Raw genomic sequence first — 17,147 nt, forward strand, 5'->3', positions numbered from 1 at the left:
CTTACATGTTTTTAAACATATAGGCTTGATTTGAAACTTTTGAAAGTTCGAGATTTAAGTTTATATGACCCTTGTGGGTTGAATTTTTGATAGTTGAATAAGAGATCTTAGATTCAATTTTAGCCTATACAAAAAACTGATTGGTGTCTTGATTTAATGATGAAGAGTTATCATCATATGAGTAGACGTTAAAGAATGCAACTCTCTTAAAAAAGAAGAAGAAGAGGTTAATATGACCCCTAATTTATAAATTATTTTGTTTAAAATATAATTTATCTTCTTCTTATTTCTTTCTTCCGTACCTCTTTTTATTTTCTCTTATTATTTGTAATAATAATGTTCACTCACTATAAATATTACTCTTTTAAGTAAATGACTAAACCCTGAGTTGAAGTTGGACAAAGGAAAGGTATGGTCCTAATTCTTTTTTAATTTGAGATCAAAAGATTTTATAACTTTTCTTTTGGATAGAAATTTATAAATTACTTGTTGGTTTTAAAAACTTTCCTATTGACCGGAGACGACTGTGGCAGTGTGGCTTGCCAATATGATGAGAAGGAAGTTCGACTGGTACCAAAAATAGATTCATGGTGTATATTTATTAAAAACTTTGAGCCAATCCCAATCCCAAATTCAATTGAATGGATTTTTTTTCTTTTTTCTTTTTAGAATTAATTGAATGGAATTGATTAAGGCAAAGCATTAACTCAAGAAAAACGTTGGTATGATGTGGTTGTGTACTTGCATAAATGTTAGTCACGTTGATTTTAATGTTTAACATATTCTTATGGGACCCAATATAAGAACTCAATTTGCAAGTTTGCCGATAAAGTGCATTTATTGATGTAATAAAGAGGGGAAAAAGATTTATTTAATATTGAAAAGGGGGAAAACCGAAAACATAAGAAGAGAGTATATTGTAATTTCATATGTTTTAAATAATCTAACAAAAGTTATGCATTTTTTAATATTAAGTTAATTTCATCATATCACAAGCACTTTCACTCCCCAGGATACATCATACTTGCAATATAAATTTACATTGTAGACACATCAAATATTATACATATTTGTAAAAAATGTATAATATTTAAGATCCGTTTGGTAGAGGAGTTTGAGTAGTGTTGTTTGTATTTTTTTAAAATACATATGGGTGAAAAAATGTGTAATGTTGTTTAAAAACTAAAAACATGTGTTTAAAATACTCTACCAAACAAGCCTTTACTATTTTTTGTGTATCTATCATGTAAATTTACACTGTACCCTGCAATGTTAAAAAAGAATTCCCTCTTTTTTTTTTTAAGCATTTACAAAGTTTTTGGTGAATGTGAAATTCAATTAGAATAAGAGATATTCACACGGTAACTCAAATGGTAAAGCAATATAATATATTTTATGTAGTTGTTAATGTGGTTGTTATTTATTGGGGTGAGTATATTATTTTATTGTGATATTTATATTATTTTAATGCGTTAAATACTAAAATAAAACTAATATAATATTATATATTTGATAAAATAAATAAAGTAACTTTTATATTATTATATAAAAATCTAAAATTTTTAGCACGACCAACCAACGGTGATGCTCTCCACTAGTCCGAGCTATCAGGCAATCACCATGGAGTAATGTAAGACTCATTTTCTTGAGATTTGAGACTGTGACACGTAATACTAATAAGAAATAGATACACACTCTGCTTAAACTTACAGCTTAAGTAGCACATGTGCCCACGCTCTCCACCAACTTTTCATTCACTTCAGTTCAATCTAGCCTAGGATATAACCGAAATTGGAAAGAGAAGATAAAGAGTGCACACAGTAGAGGGGAGAAGCCATGGGAGGTGGAGCACTGCATATTGACCTTCCTACGATGCAGTTCAAAACTTCTTCCTCTAATCTTCCATCTCTACCACCTTCTTCTTCTTCTTCTTCTTCTTCTTCTAATAATCTAAACCTTCCAGTTTCAGCAACTTTTGCTGGAAATCTTACAACATCTTGTTCTGCTACTAGATGTTCCAGCCACAGTGAAACTTGTGGAAAACTGGAGACTGTGGATGGAAGAGAAGAAAAAAGAGCAACTGGGTCTCTCTATAATCTTGTTTTTGGACAAGTTCCATCCCAGTTGGAGATTGAAAATGCAATTCATGCCCTCCAAAAGTGAGTAGTAGTAGTAGTAGTACAATCATGCTTCTTTTTTGTGATTATGTATGTTTTCTATTTTTGTAATATTGAAAAATCTGCATCTAAATTCTAATGCCAGTTTAATAGAAAAATCAACTATATCACTGCCTTATCTCTATTTTGGTGATCCTTTTGTTAAAGTTTTTTAGTCCTAATGATTCAATTTGGAAGACTACTTTAAGTTCTTATTGAAATTAAATTTTTAGGTTGCTAATTTGGCTTATTTGGAAATAGTTTACAAAATCAGAGAGCTCATATATAGGCAGGACTGATGACTCAGCTTAATTCTTTAATTAGTATGTAATACAAATTGGAAATTTTTTTGAAGTGCTATGAAGCATATAATATATAAGTTTTACTTAATAATACACTTTCAGTTCGGATTTTTCTGCAGCATTTAGCTGCTGTCCAGGTCTGCTACATTGTGAAATTAGGTTCTGTGCTCAAAGTCCCATATACCAAATTAGGATATCACCATTCTTAAGCAGTATCATGTAACTTTATTAAGACTGATCTGGGCAACTTTCCTATTAGAAGTTAAAACCATGGTTTATTGTTCAAGATAGAACTTCAGAAAGAAACATTCCAAAAAAATTGAATTTTCTGCTGGAAAAATTTGTGTCCATGATGTCACTTTGAATGATTCCAGTAGTTGATAAGGCCATTTATGTTCTAGCACCAACTTCTATTTCTCAAGTTTAGCTTGTCTTGGATAAGTTTTAAAACAATACCAAGGTGATTGTAAGGATAATTGGCTTTTATTACTTGTATAAATCTTTTACACTGTTTCAATTAATATACATTCCTATTAAAAAAAAAAAAAGATTACCCTTAGCTCGGATTACAATTTTTCTGATCAGATTGTTTTCATAAACAGCTTTATGCTTGGGAAATCCTCATCTGGGTCAGAGTTGAAATGGCTAGAACAGAAATTGGATTGTTTTGATCCAAGACTATTGCTATCTCAAGGATATAGAAGGCTTTGTGATGCATTTCAAATGCTGCAAACAGATCCCACTGTTAAGGTAAATTCTAGGCTTAGACTTTAATGTGAGCATTCTTTAAACTTGGTCAAGGTCCAATTCTCCAAACTTGGTCAAGGTCCAATTCTCCCTTTGGATAATCTTAGAATTTGAAAATTGTTTTACCAAAAGCATTTCTGACATGATTGGCTCAAAGATGAGTCCTTCAGAAGTGATTGTACCTTACCAAAGTTCCAAACGCCTTGTTTCTATTCATCCCCCTCCTCTTCTTTGCTGATGTTTTGTTTGGATCTACGTTTATTTTTATCTTTAGACTCTTACTTGTTTCATCTGTAAGGACAATGTCATTTCGTCCATGCAAATTTCTTTTCCAATTCAAAAAACCATATATAAATCAAATAATGGGTTTCAAATACTTAAAATTGGTATGTTTTGTTTTATTTTATTATTTTATTTTCTCTAGAAAGACAGTAGGAATCTTTTCCTGCTAATGTATGTCTATTTAAGGAATCTAACTTGAATGCAGAGACTAGTGGTTTCTCTAGCATCTGATAAAGCTGTTTGGGATGCAATTTTGAGGAACGAGTCAGTTCGAGAGTTTCAATGGACACCCTATGCAGGTTTTCACTATTCTCATCACATATTTGATTTGTGTTAATAGATGCACAAGAAATAAATTCTTTTCTTTTATTTGTTTGGCCAAGTGATTCTTTCAATTGGAAAATACTGTCTGTCTTATGGCTAGATGCATCTCTGTTGGTATTGGAGGGGGTAATCACGCCACAACAATGGTGGCATTCCCTCATATAGAATTTCCTACTTTGTCTCCTAGAGAAGTAGAGTGGTGATAACTTCCAATGCAATTAGTTTCTCTAGTGAATGGATATGACTCTACAGAGGGTTGTGTTTGTTCCTAAAGTTACAACTCTCCGATTGGGTATAAGGGTGTATAAAAGGCCCTGAGTATTCAGGCCATTTGATCCCTATCTCCTCTCATTTCTAGAGAAACTCTGCATGTGATTTTCACTCTCATGGGATTTTCATTTATCTAGAACCAACTATCTCAACCATTAAATGGCCTTTGGATATTATGTGTTGTTGGTGGTGTTATCATATATGTTAATAAAAATACAACTTTGGAGTAGACTTGTAGCATGAAAACATCCAATAGGTGAATGGAATAGAACTATGGGAAGAAACATGGTTGTGGTTATTTGACACCACAAAAGAGACAAAACAGTTGTGCCCTTGCTGCTATAAAATTTAAGAGTTTGAAAATTATTGTTCAAGGCTTGGTCAATGTATGATTGTAAGAAGAAGCCCTTATGAAAGGCCTCAACAAAACTCGGAGCATTGGATCTTAGGATTTTACTTGTGTGTGAGTGTGTGTGATGTTCAAGACTTTGGCAGTGGTTTTTAGAAGTGCTTTATAGAGCAATCAGTGGTTTTTTCTTTGTTCTTTTTTAAATAAAATAGAAATCTTTCTTGCTATTATAATTTTGGATTTGTGGAAGTTGAGAGTAACATCTTAGGGTCTTTTTTTGAGGGCTTGATAACATGTTGGAACAACACCATAACTCAAAAGCTTACCCCAGAGGGTTTAATCCAACAAAATTCTATTACCACTTGTTACTCTAGTCAGTATTATCCTATGTGAGACTTGATCACTTAACCAATAACATGAATATTCCTATAATTTCTTTCTCATTTCTATAACTAATTCTCATTTTTTCCATGTAGTTAATTATGTAAGGCCTCTCATTTCTAATGAAGAACCAGACTTGGCTACACGTATATTGGTGTGGATTTTGGATGCCACAAAAGCAAAAGTTATAGAGCTCATTGAGAAGTTTCTGTCTCTAGTGAACGAGCTATTTCAACCTCCCAAGAGTAACAATCCCACAGAAGGAAACAAGGAGCAGATGGAGGAAAAAATTAGATCATCATTGCTTCTCTCTGTTGTGATCCTCCTGATTGCGGTTGTGGCTCGAGTCCAAGCTGCTTGAATCACCATAGCATAAGCAGAGAAATGCAAGAATAAACCACATTATTTGATCAACAGTGGGGCTGTGGGGGGCACCATTAGCTGATGAGTACCTATTAAATTTCAGCATTTTTTCCCCCTGTATTGTATATGTTGCAAAACGGTTATGTTTTCAAATATTTGAACTCCTACATTTGTTTCATAAATAAATTCCTGAAGGTCTTGAAGGAAAACTCACATACTTCCAGTCTTCTATAATGGATATTTTATTTTTCGACCATGTTTGCCAAGTTAACTTCATCCATAACATTATCTGTTTGCAATTCAGCTTCAGCCTGCAGTGTCCAGCACCAATTGAACAATGCTACACACATCTCAGGTTGTGAACCCTGCATCTGAAAGACGCAGCAAGTCAAGTGCTGGGTTCGCTTTTTCTAGATTCATCTTTGTTCTTCCACTCACATGAATGAGTTGCTTATGCATGGTTAAAAAGGATTGCTTTCCCATTCTCAGGTCTAAACAATAATATATTGTCATAACCTCAGTATATAAAAGGCTAATTATCGTGACACTACCAAGTCTCTATGAGAAAGGCTTCAAAAAGAGGTCTTTCTGCACATGATGAGGTATCGTTTTTCATATAGACACCAAATCATGTGGCCCTACCAACTTTCACGATCTACTCATTTCACATGCATATAGTATTCTTAAATCTTAAGTGCTCCAAAAGAAATTATGCATGTTATAAAAACACCAAATAGAACGTCCAAGGAGAAAGGTAGGACGACAAAACAGAGCAGTAAACACTTTGTAAAGAAAAAGTAGGGCTCAATGCAAAGCCAACTCGGAAAAATCTATAATTTTCTTCTAGAGATACCCAAATTTACAACGTGATTAAGTTTCACCTTGTGATTGGTGAACTTAAAAGTTTGTTTTAAGTTCTGAACTTAAAAGTTTGTTTTAAGTTCTGCACTTAAAACAAACTTAAAAGTTTGTTTCAGAACTTGAAAGTCCTGAAATCCAATCACACAATGACACCCAAGCAAGTTGCGAATGACCTATTCACTTCTCAATGCCTTCTACTTCTGATTTTCTTCATAGGCCCTCCCTCCCAAAACTAAGTTATTGAAAAACACCCACCAAAAAACAATAAAGTATATTCAAATTGGACTTGAACGTGTACCCAAGATAGGCATGGCAAGGTGTTTTAAAACATGTTTATTTTCAAGGATGTTTAGTATTCACAAACTTGTTTTCCTATCTATTTATCAATACTTACACAAATGCATTCATATTTTCTAAGCCTGCTTATGAACCATTTCCTAATCCTACTGTTCATTCACTTTTAGAAAATTATTGTCTTCTCATGCCCATCAAACCTCTAAATTAGGAGCCCTCTATGTACACATTTAACCATTAAGGTAAGTCCCATTGTATAGCTCAATAGACCTAAAATCTATTGAGCTTGAAGGTTTCAAGCATATTAATATAATGTAAGTTAAAGAAAAAAACCACCCTAATGAGCCCATGGCACCCAGCCACTTAAGGATGGATGCTAGTGTACTCACATCTTTCACCTGTAGATTCGATCGAGAGCATATTTATCAGATGGCTACAATCACCATTTACAACCTAATTTCACTGCTAGGGATTCTCAAAATGTTATTAAAGAGAAAACATCTATTCCTACAAAGGAAAAACATCAACAGACACTACAAATGCATTTAATGCCTGAAAAACACAGGTATAATGAAACCTTTTCCTCTGCAGTCATTTACTAATCTTGACTCAGTACGAGTCCAGATATCAGGACTTCTAGAACTTTGGACCCGTCAGTTCGCAATATGCAGCAGAACCTTGGCTCGCAATCTTCTGAATACGAGAATAAAATTCTTCAGCCTGATTGCATTGAGGATGGTCAGTGCACTTGCAATTTATTAAAATAACATGTACATGTTCCATTGAGAATAATTATAAACGTATGTGAAATATTTTTTTTGTATCCAGCAATTCCAGAATTTTCTTCTTACCCATCCCATTGAGCTGCTTCATTTTTTGGAAAAAGGGAGGGGGTTTGGGGTAGGGGGGGGGGGGTTGTTTGACTATTGCTGGGGATTATAAAATGTTCATGTGGAAAGTAATATTTAAAGCAGAACAGTCACTCCTAGTGCAAAGAATTGCCAGAGTACTGCTATAATTGTACGGGGGAAAATTATGTTTTTTACAACATGAGCTACAAACATGAACAAAAAAAAAAAAATGTTGCAGCTTGCAGGGTCTTTTTGGAAGAAGGGGGGTTATGTGAAAAAATATTCTACATGTAAATATTCAACATGTGCGTATATCTTAACCTTTTCAAAAAATATTCCAAAATAGTACATGTAAATAATTGAATTTTATATATAAAGAGCTAATCTACATTTCATAAAAGCCTTAATAAAGTATTGAGATTTGTCAACAATTGACCTCCTTGTTTCCTAGCAAGATTTGAGCTTAAAACCTACCAACCCCCATCCTACTTAGAACTTGAGCTAAAGCCCAAGGCTTTGGCAACGATAGAGAAACATTACTAGCTAGTGGAACCAGGTAATGGAAGCCATAAACACTTAACAGCAATAATAGGAAACAAGGATAAAGCAACTCTTTAGCAATCTTTTATATAAGTGCAATTTTTTTTTTTTCATTTCTACACATAATAATTTCTAATCAAAACTACCAAGTGCAGCTATTGCCATAGATTAATACAACATAGGATACTAACCTTCTCATCAACCCACATTAAAGAACTTAGTTGATTGTTTAAATCCTGGAAAACTACATCTAAAGGTGTCATCCCATCAACTGCCTCAAGTTCTCCTCCCTAAATGAAATGGTAAGGTAGGTATCAATTGTTTGCATCTGTAAGAAAAAACTTGTCAAGGAGTGGGAACATTGAACTTAAAGTATTTACCTGGTTGGCATTTAGGGTCTGAATAATTGATTTGATCTGTTCTGTCATCTGCTCTAATTCCCTCTCTATAAATTCACTGTTCATAGTAATCCACACCCCAAAAAAATATACAATGACATTAATATATTAGAATGGGGATGACAGAGAGATAGCAATATATACACAACCAGAATCCAGAAATTTCTTACTGAAAAGTAGGCTTCTGCAGACATATAACCTTAAACCATTAACCTGAATCCAACCTAATAATGAACTATGAAGCAGACAACGGCTGGGCTTTATGTGGGACAGCCTAGTCCATAGACTGAAAGCTGAATAAGGTATGCATATGGATTGTGACAAAGAATGGATGCAATCAAACTAAAGGATTAAGATAAAATATAGTAAGCCACATGAATCTACTAGTTTTACTCCAACCAAATCAACAAAAATAGTTCTTACATATACATGTAAAAACACACAGCCAGAATCCAGAATTTTATATTGAAAAATAGGCTTCTGCAGACATATAACCACAAACCATCAACCTAAATCCAACCTAATTATTATTATTTTTTTTGATAAGTAAATCCAACCTAATTATCAACTATCAAGCAGGCATACAGGGAAGCATATGAGTTGTGACAGAGAATGGATACAATCAAACTAAAAAGATTAAGATAAAGTAAGGTAAGCCACATGAATCTATTAATTTTACTCCAACCAAACCAACAAACTTAGTACTATATTACATCTATTAATTTTCATGAATCTATTAATTCACGCATATCAATGTGGATTTTGGATGCCACAAGAGCAACAGGTATAGAGCTCATTGAGAAATTTTTGTCTCTAGTGAACAAGCTATTTCAACCTCCTAAGAGGAACAATCCCACAGAAGGAAACAAGGAGCAGATGGAGGAAAAAGTTAGATCATCATTGCTTCTCTCTGTTGTGATCCTCCTGATTGTGGTTGTGGCTCGAGCCCAAAATGCTTGAATCACCATAACTTCAGCAGAAGAACGCAAGAATTAACCACATTATTTGATCAACAGGGAGGTACCATTGGTTAATGAGTAGCTATTAAGTTTCAGCTTTTTTTCCCCTCTATATTGTATATGTTGCAAAACAGTTATGTTTCCAAATAATTTCTTTAACTCCTGCATTTGTTTTATAAATAAAATCCTGAAGGTCTTGAAGGAAAACTCACATACTTCCAGTCTTCTATCATGCATATTATCGACCACGTTTTCCAACACCAATTGAACAATGCTATATACATCTCAGTTTGTGAACCCTGCATCTGAAAGACACAGCGGGCCAAGTGCTGGGTTTGCATTTTCTAGATTCATCTTTGTTCTTCCACTCATATGAATGAGTTGGAATAAGTGCCAATAATGAAGCAAAAGCACAGCTAGCAAAATTATATTTTGAAGTTTTAATTGATTAAGTATATATGTCTAAAAGAAAGGAAAAAAGATAATACTGCTACCAACAAAACTTTAATTATGAAGGAAAAACAGTGAGTTACAGGTAATCATGAGAAAAAAAGGTTGAAAAAAAGAAAAAAAAGAGAGAAGTTCAACAATCTTCAATTATGCTGTTGTTGGAATAAGTGCCAATAACGTAGCTAACACAATATATACCATTTAGAATAAAATAAATCAAACATTTAGTATAAGCCAAAGGAAAGCAAAAAAGATAATGCAGCAACAAACAAAATTAGGAATAAGAAAAAAGACAATGACATACAGGTAATCAAGAGAAAATTTAGGAATTAGTTTGGATTGAGTTTTTGAACCCTTCACATTCCTTCAACCTTCCAAGTCACTTTCACTAGATTCCTGCCAATCATTGAGCTCCTCAACACATTCCAAGTACTCCTCACAATCAGAGTCACCATGGTCCATAAATTTTGTGAGTGTTTCAATCCTTTGTGGGTGTGGTAGGTCATTATAGATTCCTTCTCCACTGGGTCCAGCTCCATCATAATCATCATGGGTTTCCTTCACTTTGTTACCTTCTGCTACCACCGCCAAATTGTTGAAATTTTGAGGGAGAACATCCAAGCCCTTATGAGGAATGATGTTGTTGTCTCTACTCAAGCCCTTATGAGGAATGATGTTGTTGTCTCTACTCTGAGCCATAGCTCGGTTGAGATCTTTAATGTTTTTCTTGTATACCATACGCAACCCACATTTCTTCACCTCCAAGTCTGGGCCAGTTCCAAAATAAATGCTAATCTGACTGAATCCATTCGCATCACATTCCCACAATGATTTTCTCTCTTTCTCAGGGTAGAATTGAGGAAGCAAATAAAGTAGCCAAATATGATCTGATAAAACAACAATATTGCCAATGGCTGGTGCAGAAGACATACGTTTTCCATTGGCTGTCAACCAACAGAAAAGTGAATCGCGATTGTGATGAGAAAAAAATACAGCACAAACAGCAATCCCCATCCACTCATTACACATTTGAGAATAAGATTCTTTTATATTCACTTCAGCCCCTATACTTTGATGGCTAAACTACTCTGGAATTTCAGTTCTAGGAATAACAATGTCATACGCATTAAGCATATAAGACATAAGATATTGAGAAGAGCTTAAGGCACGACTGTTAGACCTTAACGAGTCAAGGAAGACGAAGAGAGAGTGAGAGAAAGAGACCTGAAGGTGTAGGTCCTTGACGGGACTGCCATCTACAGTAGGGACCCTAATGCTGATGGAACTTCCATTAGGAATAAACATAAGGTGTTTTTTTATCACTGCAAAAAACATGTCAATTAAGTCTTGATTGTCAACCAGTTTACTGCAATCAGAAAGATAGAGTCTTCGCTCAATTGAAGAATTTGGTTGCAATAGATCTGGAATAGTTTCCAAAGTGGTACAACCGTATCCGTTAATGTAAAAAACATGTCAATTAAGTCTTGATTGTCAACCAGTTTACTGCAATCAGAAAGATAGAGTCTTCGCTCAATTGAAGAATTTGGTTGCAATAGATCTGGAATAGTTTCCAAAGTGGTACAACCGTATCCGTTAATGTAACAAATATTTAATGGAAGCTCTTGCAACGATCGAAGACTCGTACAATTCTCCACACGCAAATATATCAGAAAGGATAGTTGAGCAATGCCTTCCGGAAGGCAACCAAAATTATTTCCACTTAGATCTAAATGTTTTAAAGAGAATAAGCAACAAATACCATTGGGGATTGCATTGAGATTGCAATAACTTAGATCCAAATAAGTCAAAGTACACAATCCAGATTGAGAAGTCAATACCCGATCAGGAATTCTCGGCTTAAATCCACCCAAAATTTTTTTTGTAAGATCTTCTAATAGAGCATTGGAAGAACGCACAAGTCTTATAGATGTTCTGCTCACATCAAGCTTCTTTACACTTTTAGAAGTCCCCAAGTTCTCTAATAGTTTGCTAGGCTTTGTGCATCTAGAAAGTTCGAGATTTTCAAGTGACGTCATATTAAAAAAAGTGCTAGGAAGAGACATAAGATTTTTGCAATCTCTTACACTCAATGAAGCAAGACGTGTTAAATTCCCAATTGATGTGGGTATGTTTGTAATACTAGTGCTATCCAAGTAAAGCTCTGATACACATTTCATGTTTTCCCCAAACTCTGGAATTTTTTTTACCTTTGAGCAACTAGAAAAAATAAGAATCTCGAGAGACTCCATTGCAAACTTTTTTGGAAGATTTATGATATTTTTGCAACCTTTTAGATTAAGACAAGTAAGCCTTTTAAGAAAACTGATTGATGGATGAATCTTACATGAGTTTATACAATCTTCAAGATCCAATTTCTCAAGAACTGGGACTTCACTGAAATTTGGGGTTTCAATAAGTTCTAGAGAATTGTTTAATTCAATGAATTTCAACCTTCCAAAAGACTGCAAAAGCGAGAAAAAAAAATTAAAACAATTAGCTTCTACAAAGTCTTACAGTTTAATGAAACTTAAAAAAAAAATTGTATAAGGGCTCCTAAATTACATTTGTTCCTTCCCAAAGTCGTTCAATGTAGCTGCAATTCAAGCAAAGTTTAACAAGCTCATTTGATTGGAAATTTGATGGCAAAGATTTTGAAGGGTACCAACTCCAATCAAGAAATTTTATGCTATTAGGAAGATGTTCAGGATCATGCATTAGTTTAACACCATGAATTTGGAGCACTTGTAGATATTTCATCTTTGAAAAGGATTTAGGATGCCAATATGCCAATTTTGGGCTAGACAAATCTAATACTATGCTTTGAACTGCCTCTGTTCCCTAAACAATTAGGAAAAAGGGATTAGTGTAAGTAGAAAAGCATAGAACTATTATAATTTAAAATTTTTTTCTTAAAGAAACAAATATAATAAAGTATTTGCTCATTTTCTTTAAATATAACATCATACCATATTCATTGTCAGCACTTTGTTAATGTCTTCATACAACCACAATCTACTACGCTTCCTAGGATGTTTGGGGCACTCTCCACAAACTATGTTCTGACCCATTTCTTTTAGTAAATCACACATCCACAGTTGTTGGTAATGAAATTTTATGAGAAATTTATCAAAAAGAACCCTTAATCCAATTTTAGGGCTAAGATGAAGATAATCTAGTATGTCTATGATACTTTCTAGATTATTGTGACTTAAGAAACACGCAATATGTAGGAAAATTTCCTTCTCTGTTTCTTGTAGTCCATCAAAGCTTATTTGAAGTACAGAGTTGATTTTTTTAAAAGGAAATTCTTTGAGCATTTCTAATGTACTTTTCCATTCATATGTACTTTTATTAAACAAAAAGGAACCCAAAATTTCAATGGCTAAAGGAAGGCCACTAGAATAATGTACAAAGGCTTGGGATAGCTGTAGATAATCTTTGGTAGGATTCTCTTTTCCAAAAGCTTTCAATTTAAAAAGATGAAAAGCTTCATCATAATTCAATGTTTCAGCCTCATATACATCATCTACTTCATGTACTACTAGCAAATGCAAATCTCTTGTTGTTATGATAACTCTACTACCTTGACCAAACCAATCACGCTTCCCAACTAAATATTTTAGTTGGTCTAATCTATTAACATTATCAAGAACAATAAGAACCTTTTTGTGTCGTAACTTATTCTTGAGCATGAGAACTCCACTATAAACATCTTGTATACTCATAGTTTCATCCAAAATTTGATTAATAAGCTGTTGTTGAAATGAAACTAAACCCTTTTTTTTTTCCAGAAACTTCCTCAATATTATCAAGAAAACAACAAGCTTCAAATTTATTAGAAACCATACGAAAAACAACTCTTGCTAGAGTTGTTTTACCTATTCCTCCCATCCCCCAAACCCCTATGGTGCGTAAGTCAAAATTGTTATGTAAGTCACACCGTCATTATATTATGTAAGTCAAAATTAATCATTATATATTATTTTGGACTCCCCAAAAGTAAATTTATGGTTTTGCCACTGTTATTTATTGATTGATTTATGTTATCACCAGAATCTCTTAAAATTACATACAATCAAGGTCACAATAATATATTTTGAAAAATTCTAGGACCACAACAAATCACACAACGTCTTTCACAAGTCTTATAGCTTAATTAGTTGGCACTTCTTAGCGTGATAATAATATACAGGTTTCAAATCTCATTCCAATTGTAACTATCAAATCACACACACACACACACACACACACACATACACACAGGGCATGCCCTACCACTAGGGCAATTAGGTGGTAGTTTAAGGCCCCCAAATTTTAACTAATAGGTATATTTCTATACCTATTGGATTTAAGGTACACACGGTATAACTTTAAGTAATGTTATACCGCTCAATATTTTTTATTTAAATGCAAATTTTATCAAATCCACAACTAGATTATACTATCTTTATGTATTCTCCATGCTGAAAATTTTCAAGGTGATTAAAGATCAGTAGTCATGTCTACAATTAATTGTTTAAATTCAAGTTTTTGTATTTGAAAATAATGCATAAAAGATGAGTTTATGGATCAAGTAATTTGCATCTGATTGGCATGAGAATTGGTATGCATGTTAAGAACATATAGTATATGTAATACAATGGTGAGATTTTCAAAATATGAATCTAATAACAAGTTATTAATTAGTGTAACATTGCTCAGAATTACACTAGATATACCGCTAAACATTAAGTAAGGAGATATTTTATTTCTTAAATTTAAAAGTTATTGACTTTAGTCCCTAATTAATTTTATAACCTAATGTGTGCAACAAAATTATGACAGTGAGTTTTTAATATGGCCATGTAATTTAACGGACTAGAAGCAATTAAAAAAAAAAAAAAGAGTTTCAATCTATGACATCCGTTTTTAGTAATTTCACTCTTTATCATCAAACTAAGACATCATTTTTTTTTTGTGTAAGTGAGAATTGAACCCCAGATCTTTTATTTTTTTATTTTTTAAGAAGGGTAAAAGGCAATCACTTTAAAGTTTAAACTTCCTCTCAAAAAAAAAAAGTTTAAACTTTAAACTTTATAATATAAATTCTAAAATCACTTATGGAATAAAATTTAACCAAAATTATATTTGACCCTTAAATCAAAACGAAATATTTGCATTTACTCTATGAGTTTGGCTTACCTCCAGTACTTTTTTAACTAGAATCTCCTTTTATTTTAATGAGAAATTGTCATATCACCCACTAACTAAATAAAATGTGGAGATTAAATCTCACTACCACTTGCCATTATGTATTTAAAACAAAAGGAGATCTCCAGTTAAAAAAGTACTGGAGGTAAGCCAAACCCTTACTCTATTAATAACACTTATGTGAAACAACGCATTAATGTGTTACCTCCAGTACTCTTTTAATTAGAATATTCTTTTGTTTTAATGAGACACTGTCATATCACCCACTAACTAAATAAAAGGTGGAGATTAAATCTCACTACCACTTGCCATTATGTATTTAAAACAAAAGGAGACGTCTAGTTAAGAAAGCACTGGAGGTAAGCAATATTGAATCTTTATTATTGGTCTAAGAGTTTGGGTCTTTGACAGAGACATAATTGATTAATTAAGAGAGAGAGAGAAGCCCAAGAAAATTGATATGGATATGGACTCTTTAAGTCTTATCTATATCTTTTCGCTGTTCTTTTAATTCACGGGTTTAATGGAGTGTGCTTTGGCAAATCAGAGAATTGTGGGTCAACTTTCATCCAAAACATTGTATCTTGCCACAAACTGTTCGGTTTTACTTCCAAAATATAATGTAAAAGTTAGTCTTTTACAAAGCCATAGTACTTTTCCTAGGTTCTTTTATTTTTATACTTTCCTTCTTATCGTTTTTCTTTTCTATGTCTTATTTTTATGCTTAAGAGAGGTTTTAATTTATGAAATAAGCTATAGGTGGGATTAATACCCAATTAGTTGTGGTGAAATTGTACTTCTGGCTTAGGCAACCATGCCCACTGATAGATTGGAAATAAATTGGAATGTAAATGTTCAAAGCCCTGTTGTTTTGCAACTTATCTTTTGGAATCCATGTAGGACAGACTTAGCAGAGGTGCAGACATTGTAATTGTTTGTTCAATTAGAAATAACCATTGTTATTGATTCCGTTCCGTTCCGGCCGGAACTGCCGGATTTTTTTTTGTTCCGGTATGCAAACCGGTACCAGAATACCCCACGTTCCACCTCGGGTCAGATTTCGGGCAATTTTGGGACATTCCGGACAATTTCGGCCAATTCCAGCCGAGAAGCAAATTTCGGCCGGTACAAGATTTGGCCTGCTATGGAAAAAAAAAAAATTTAAAAACTCATCTACGCCGCTTTGGGCTTCACTGTTTCTCATTCAGCTTCAACATTGTCTCTTTGAGCAACCACACTTCTCTATTGTTGACATTTCATTTGCTAGAGAACACTTACCTGTTAGGCATGTTGGGGTCTAGCCTTAATTGTGTGAGGAAGCCTTACATCTTAAAACCAAGGAAAGCATTAAAAAAAAGAAAGAAGCAGAGAAGTTTGTGGAGACTGAGAAGAAGAATGGAGGAGATCAAATGGAAAGGACATGGTAAGTGGAAATGGAACATACGTGTGGAGTAATGGAGGTTGTAACTAGGAAATTTCCTAGCTCAAAAACTAATCCTAGATTCTTATTTATTTACAATAATGCCACAAGTAAAAAGTTAAAAAATATTCACATAAATTTTTTATCAACTTTACTTCATTTGCTTTTAAGGGGAAAGAGTATACACTGTACATTTATTAATTTGTTTACAATTATGAATTTTATTTGTAGAAAATTAAAAATATTTAATTTTTTTTAACCCCACTTTATTTAAGATTTAAAAAAAAATTAAATTCAATGTTTTATATAATAGTAATAATATATATGTTATATTTTTTTTAAGGAACCCGAAACACCTTGAAACGGTACGCCGAAATAAGCCGGTACTGAAATATTTCGTTCCACTGGACAAAACGAAACAGGTCTCGAAACGGAAGTAATAACATTGAAATAACAATGAATTGCTTTGCTGTGGTGTGGATGATTGTTTTGATTCCTGTCGTTTTTAAATGGAGCTCTGTCTTTTGGTTCAATTCTGACATTTTTACATTTTGTCACCAATTGCTTTTTTTGGTTTTGTTTTTGTTTTTGTTTTAGCACATTCATTTCTTATTATGGTTTGTGTTTTTGTCTCTTCAATTAGAAATAAAAATGAATTGTTTTGGTGGGAAATTCCATTGTTGTGAATCTATTCTGCTTTACTTGGAAATAACATAACAGTTGATGAGATCCTATGCCGTGTAATTTTAATCTCTAAGAATATGTGGAAGGAGTGTTAGGAGATTTTTTTTTCTTCAGATAGTTGTCTATAAACCATTTTTAAGGTTGCTTTGAATGTCATGTAAAGAAGAAAGTACAGATCTTACTTAATTTATTTACTTGTTGTGTTTTTGGTTTGTGAGAAATTAAAAGTTATGCATAAGTAAGCTGAAATAATGTGTGAACCCAATGACTTGAATATTTTTTACAAAAACTTTAAAATATAAAGAAGCAAAAGCAAAAGCAAAAGC

General features: G+C 33.2%; 1 protein-coding gene and 1 pseudogene across 1 annotated transcript; one reads left to right on the forward strand and one right to left on the reverse strand.

Moving 5' to 3' along the window:
- The first annotated feature begins 1,729 nt into the window (after positions 1–1,729).
- LOC142617355 (uncharacterized) lies at positions 1,730–5,383 on the forward strand. Its single transcript, XM_075790176.1, has 4 exons — positions 1,730–2,159; positions 3,061–3,208; positions 3,693–3,786; positions 4,907–5,383. Exons 1-4 carry the CDS (start codon positions 1,837–1,839, stop codon positions 5,170–5,172), a joined length of 831 nt encoding a protein of 276 aa, XP_075646291.1. The 5' UTR covers positions 1,730–1,836; the 3' UTR covers positions 5,173–5,383.
- Positions 5,384–9,893: 4,510 nt separating this feature from the next.
- LOC142616623 (TMV resistance protein N-like) overlaps positions 9,894–17,147 on the reverse strand; it is a 64,548-nt pseudogene continuing 57,294 nt past the window's right edge.

Source organism: Castanea sativa, chromosome 11, assembly GCF_040712315.1.
Source record: "Castanea sativa cultivar Marrone di Chiusa Pesio chromosome 11, ASM4071231v1".
In the NCBI taxonomy this organism is placed as follows: Eukaryota; Viridiplantae; Streptophyta; class Magnoliopsida; order Fagales; family Fagaceae; genus Castanea; species Castanea sativa.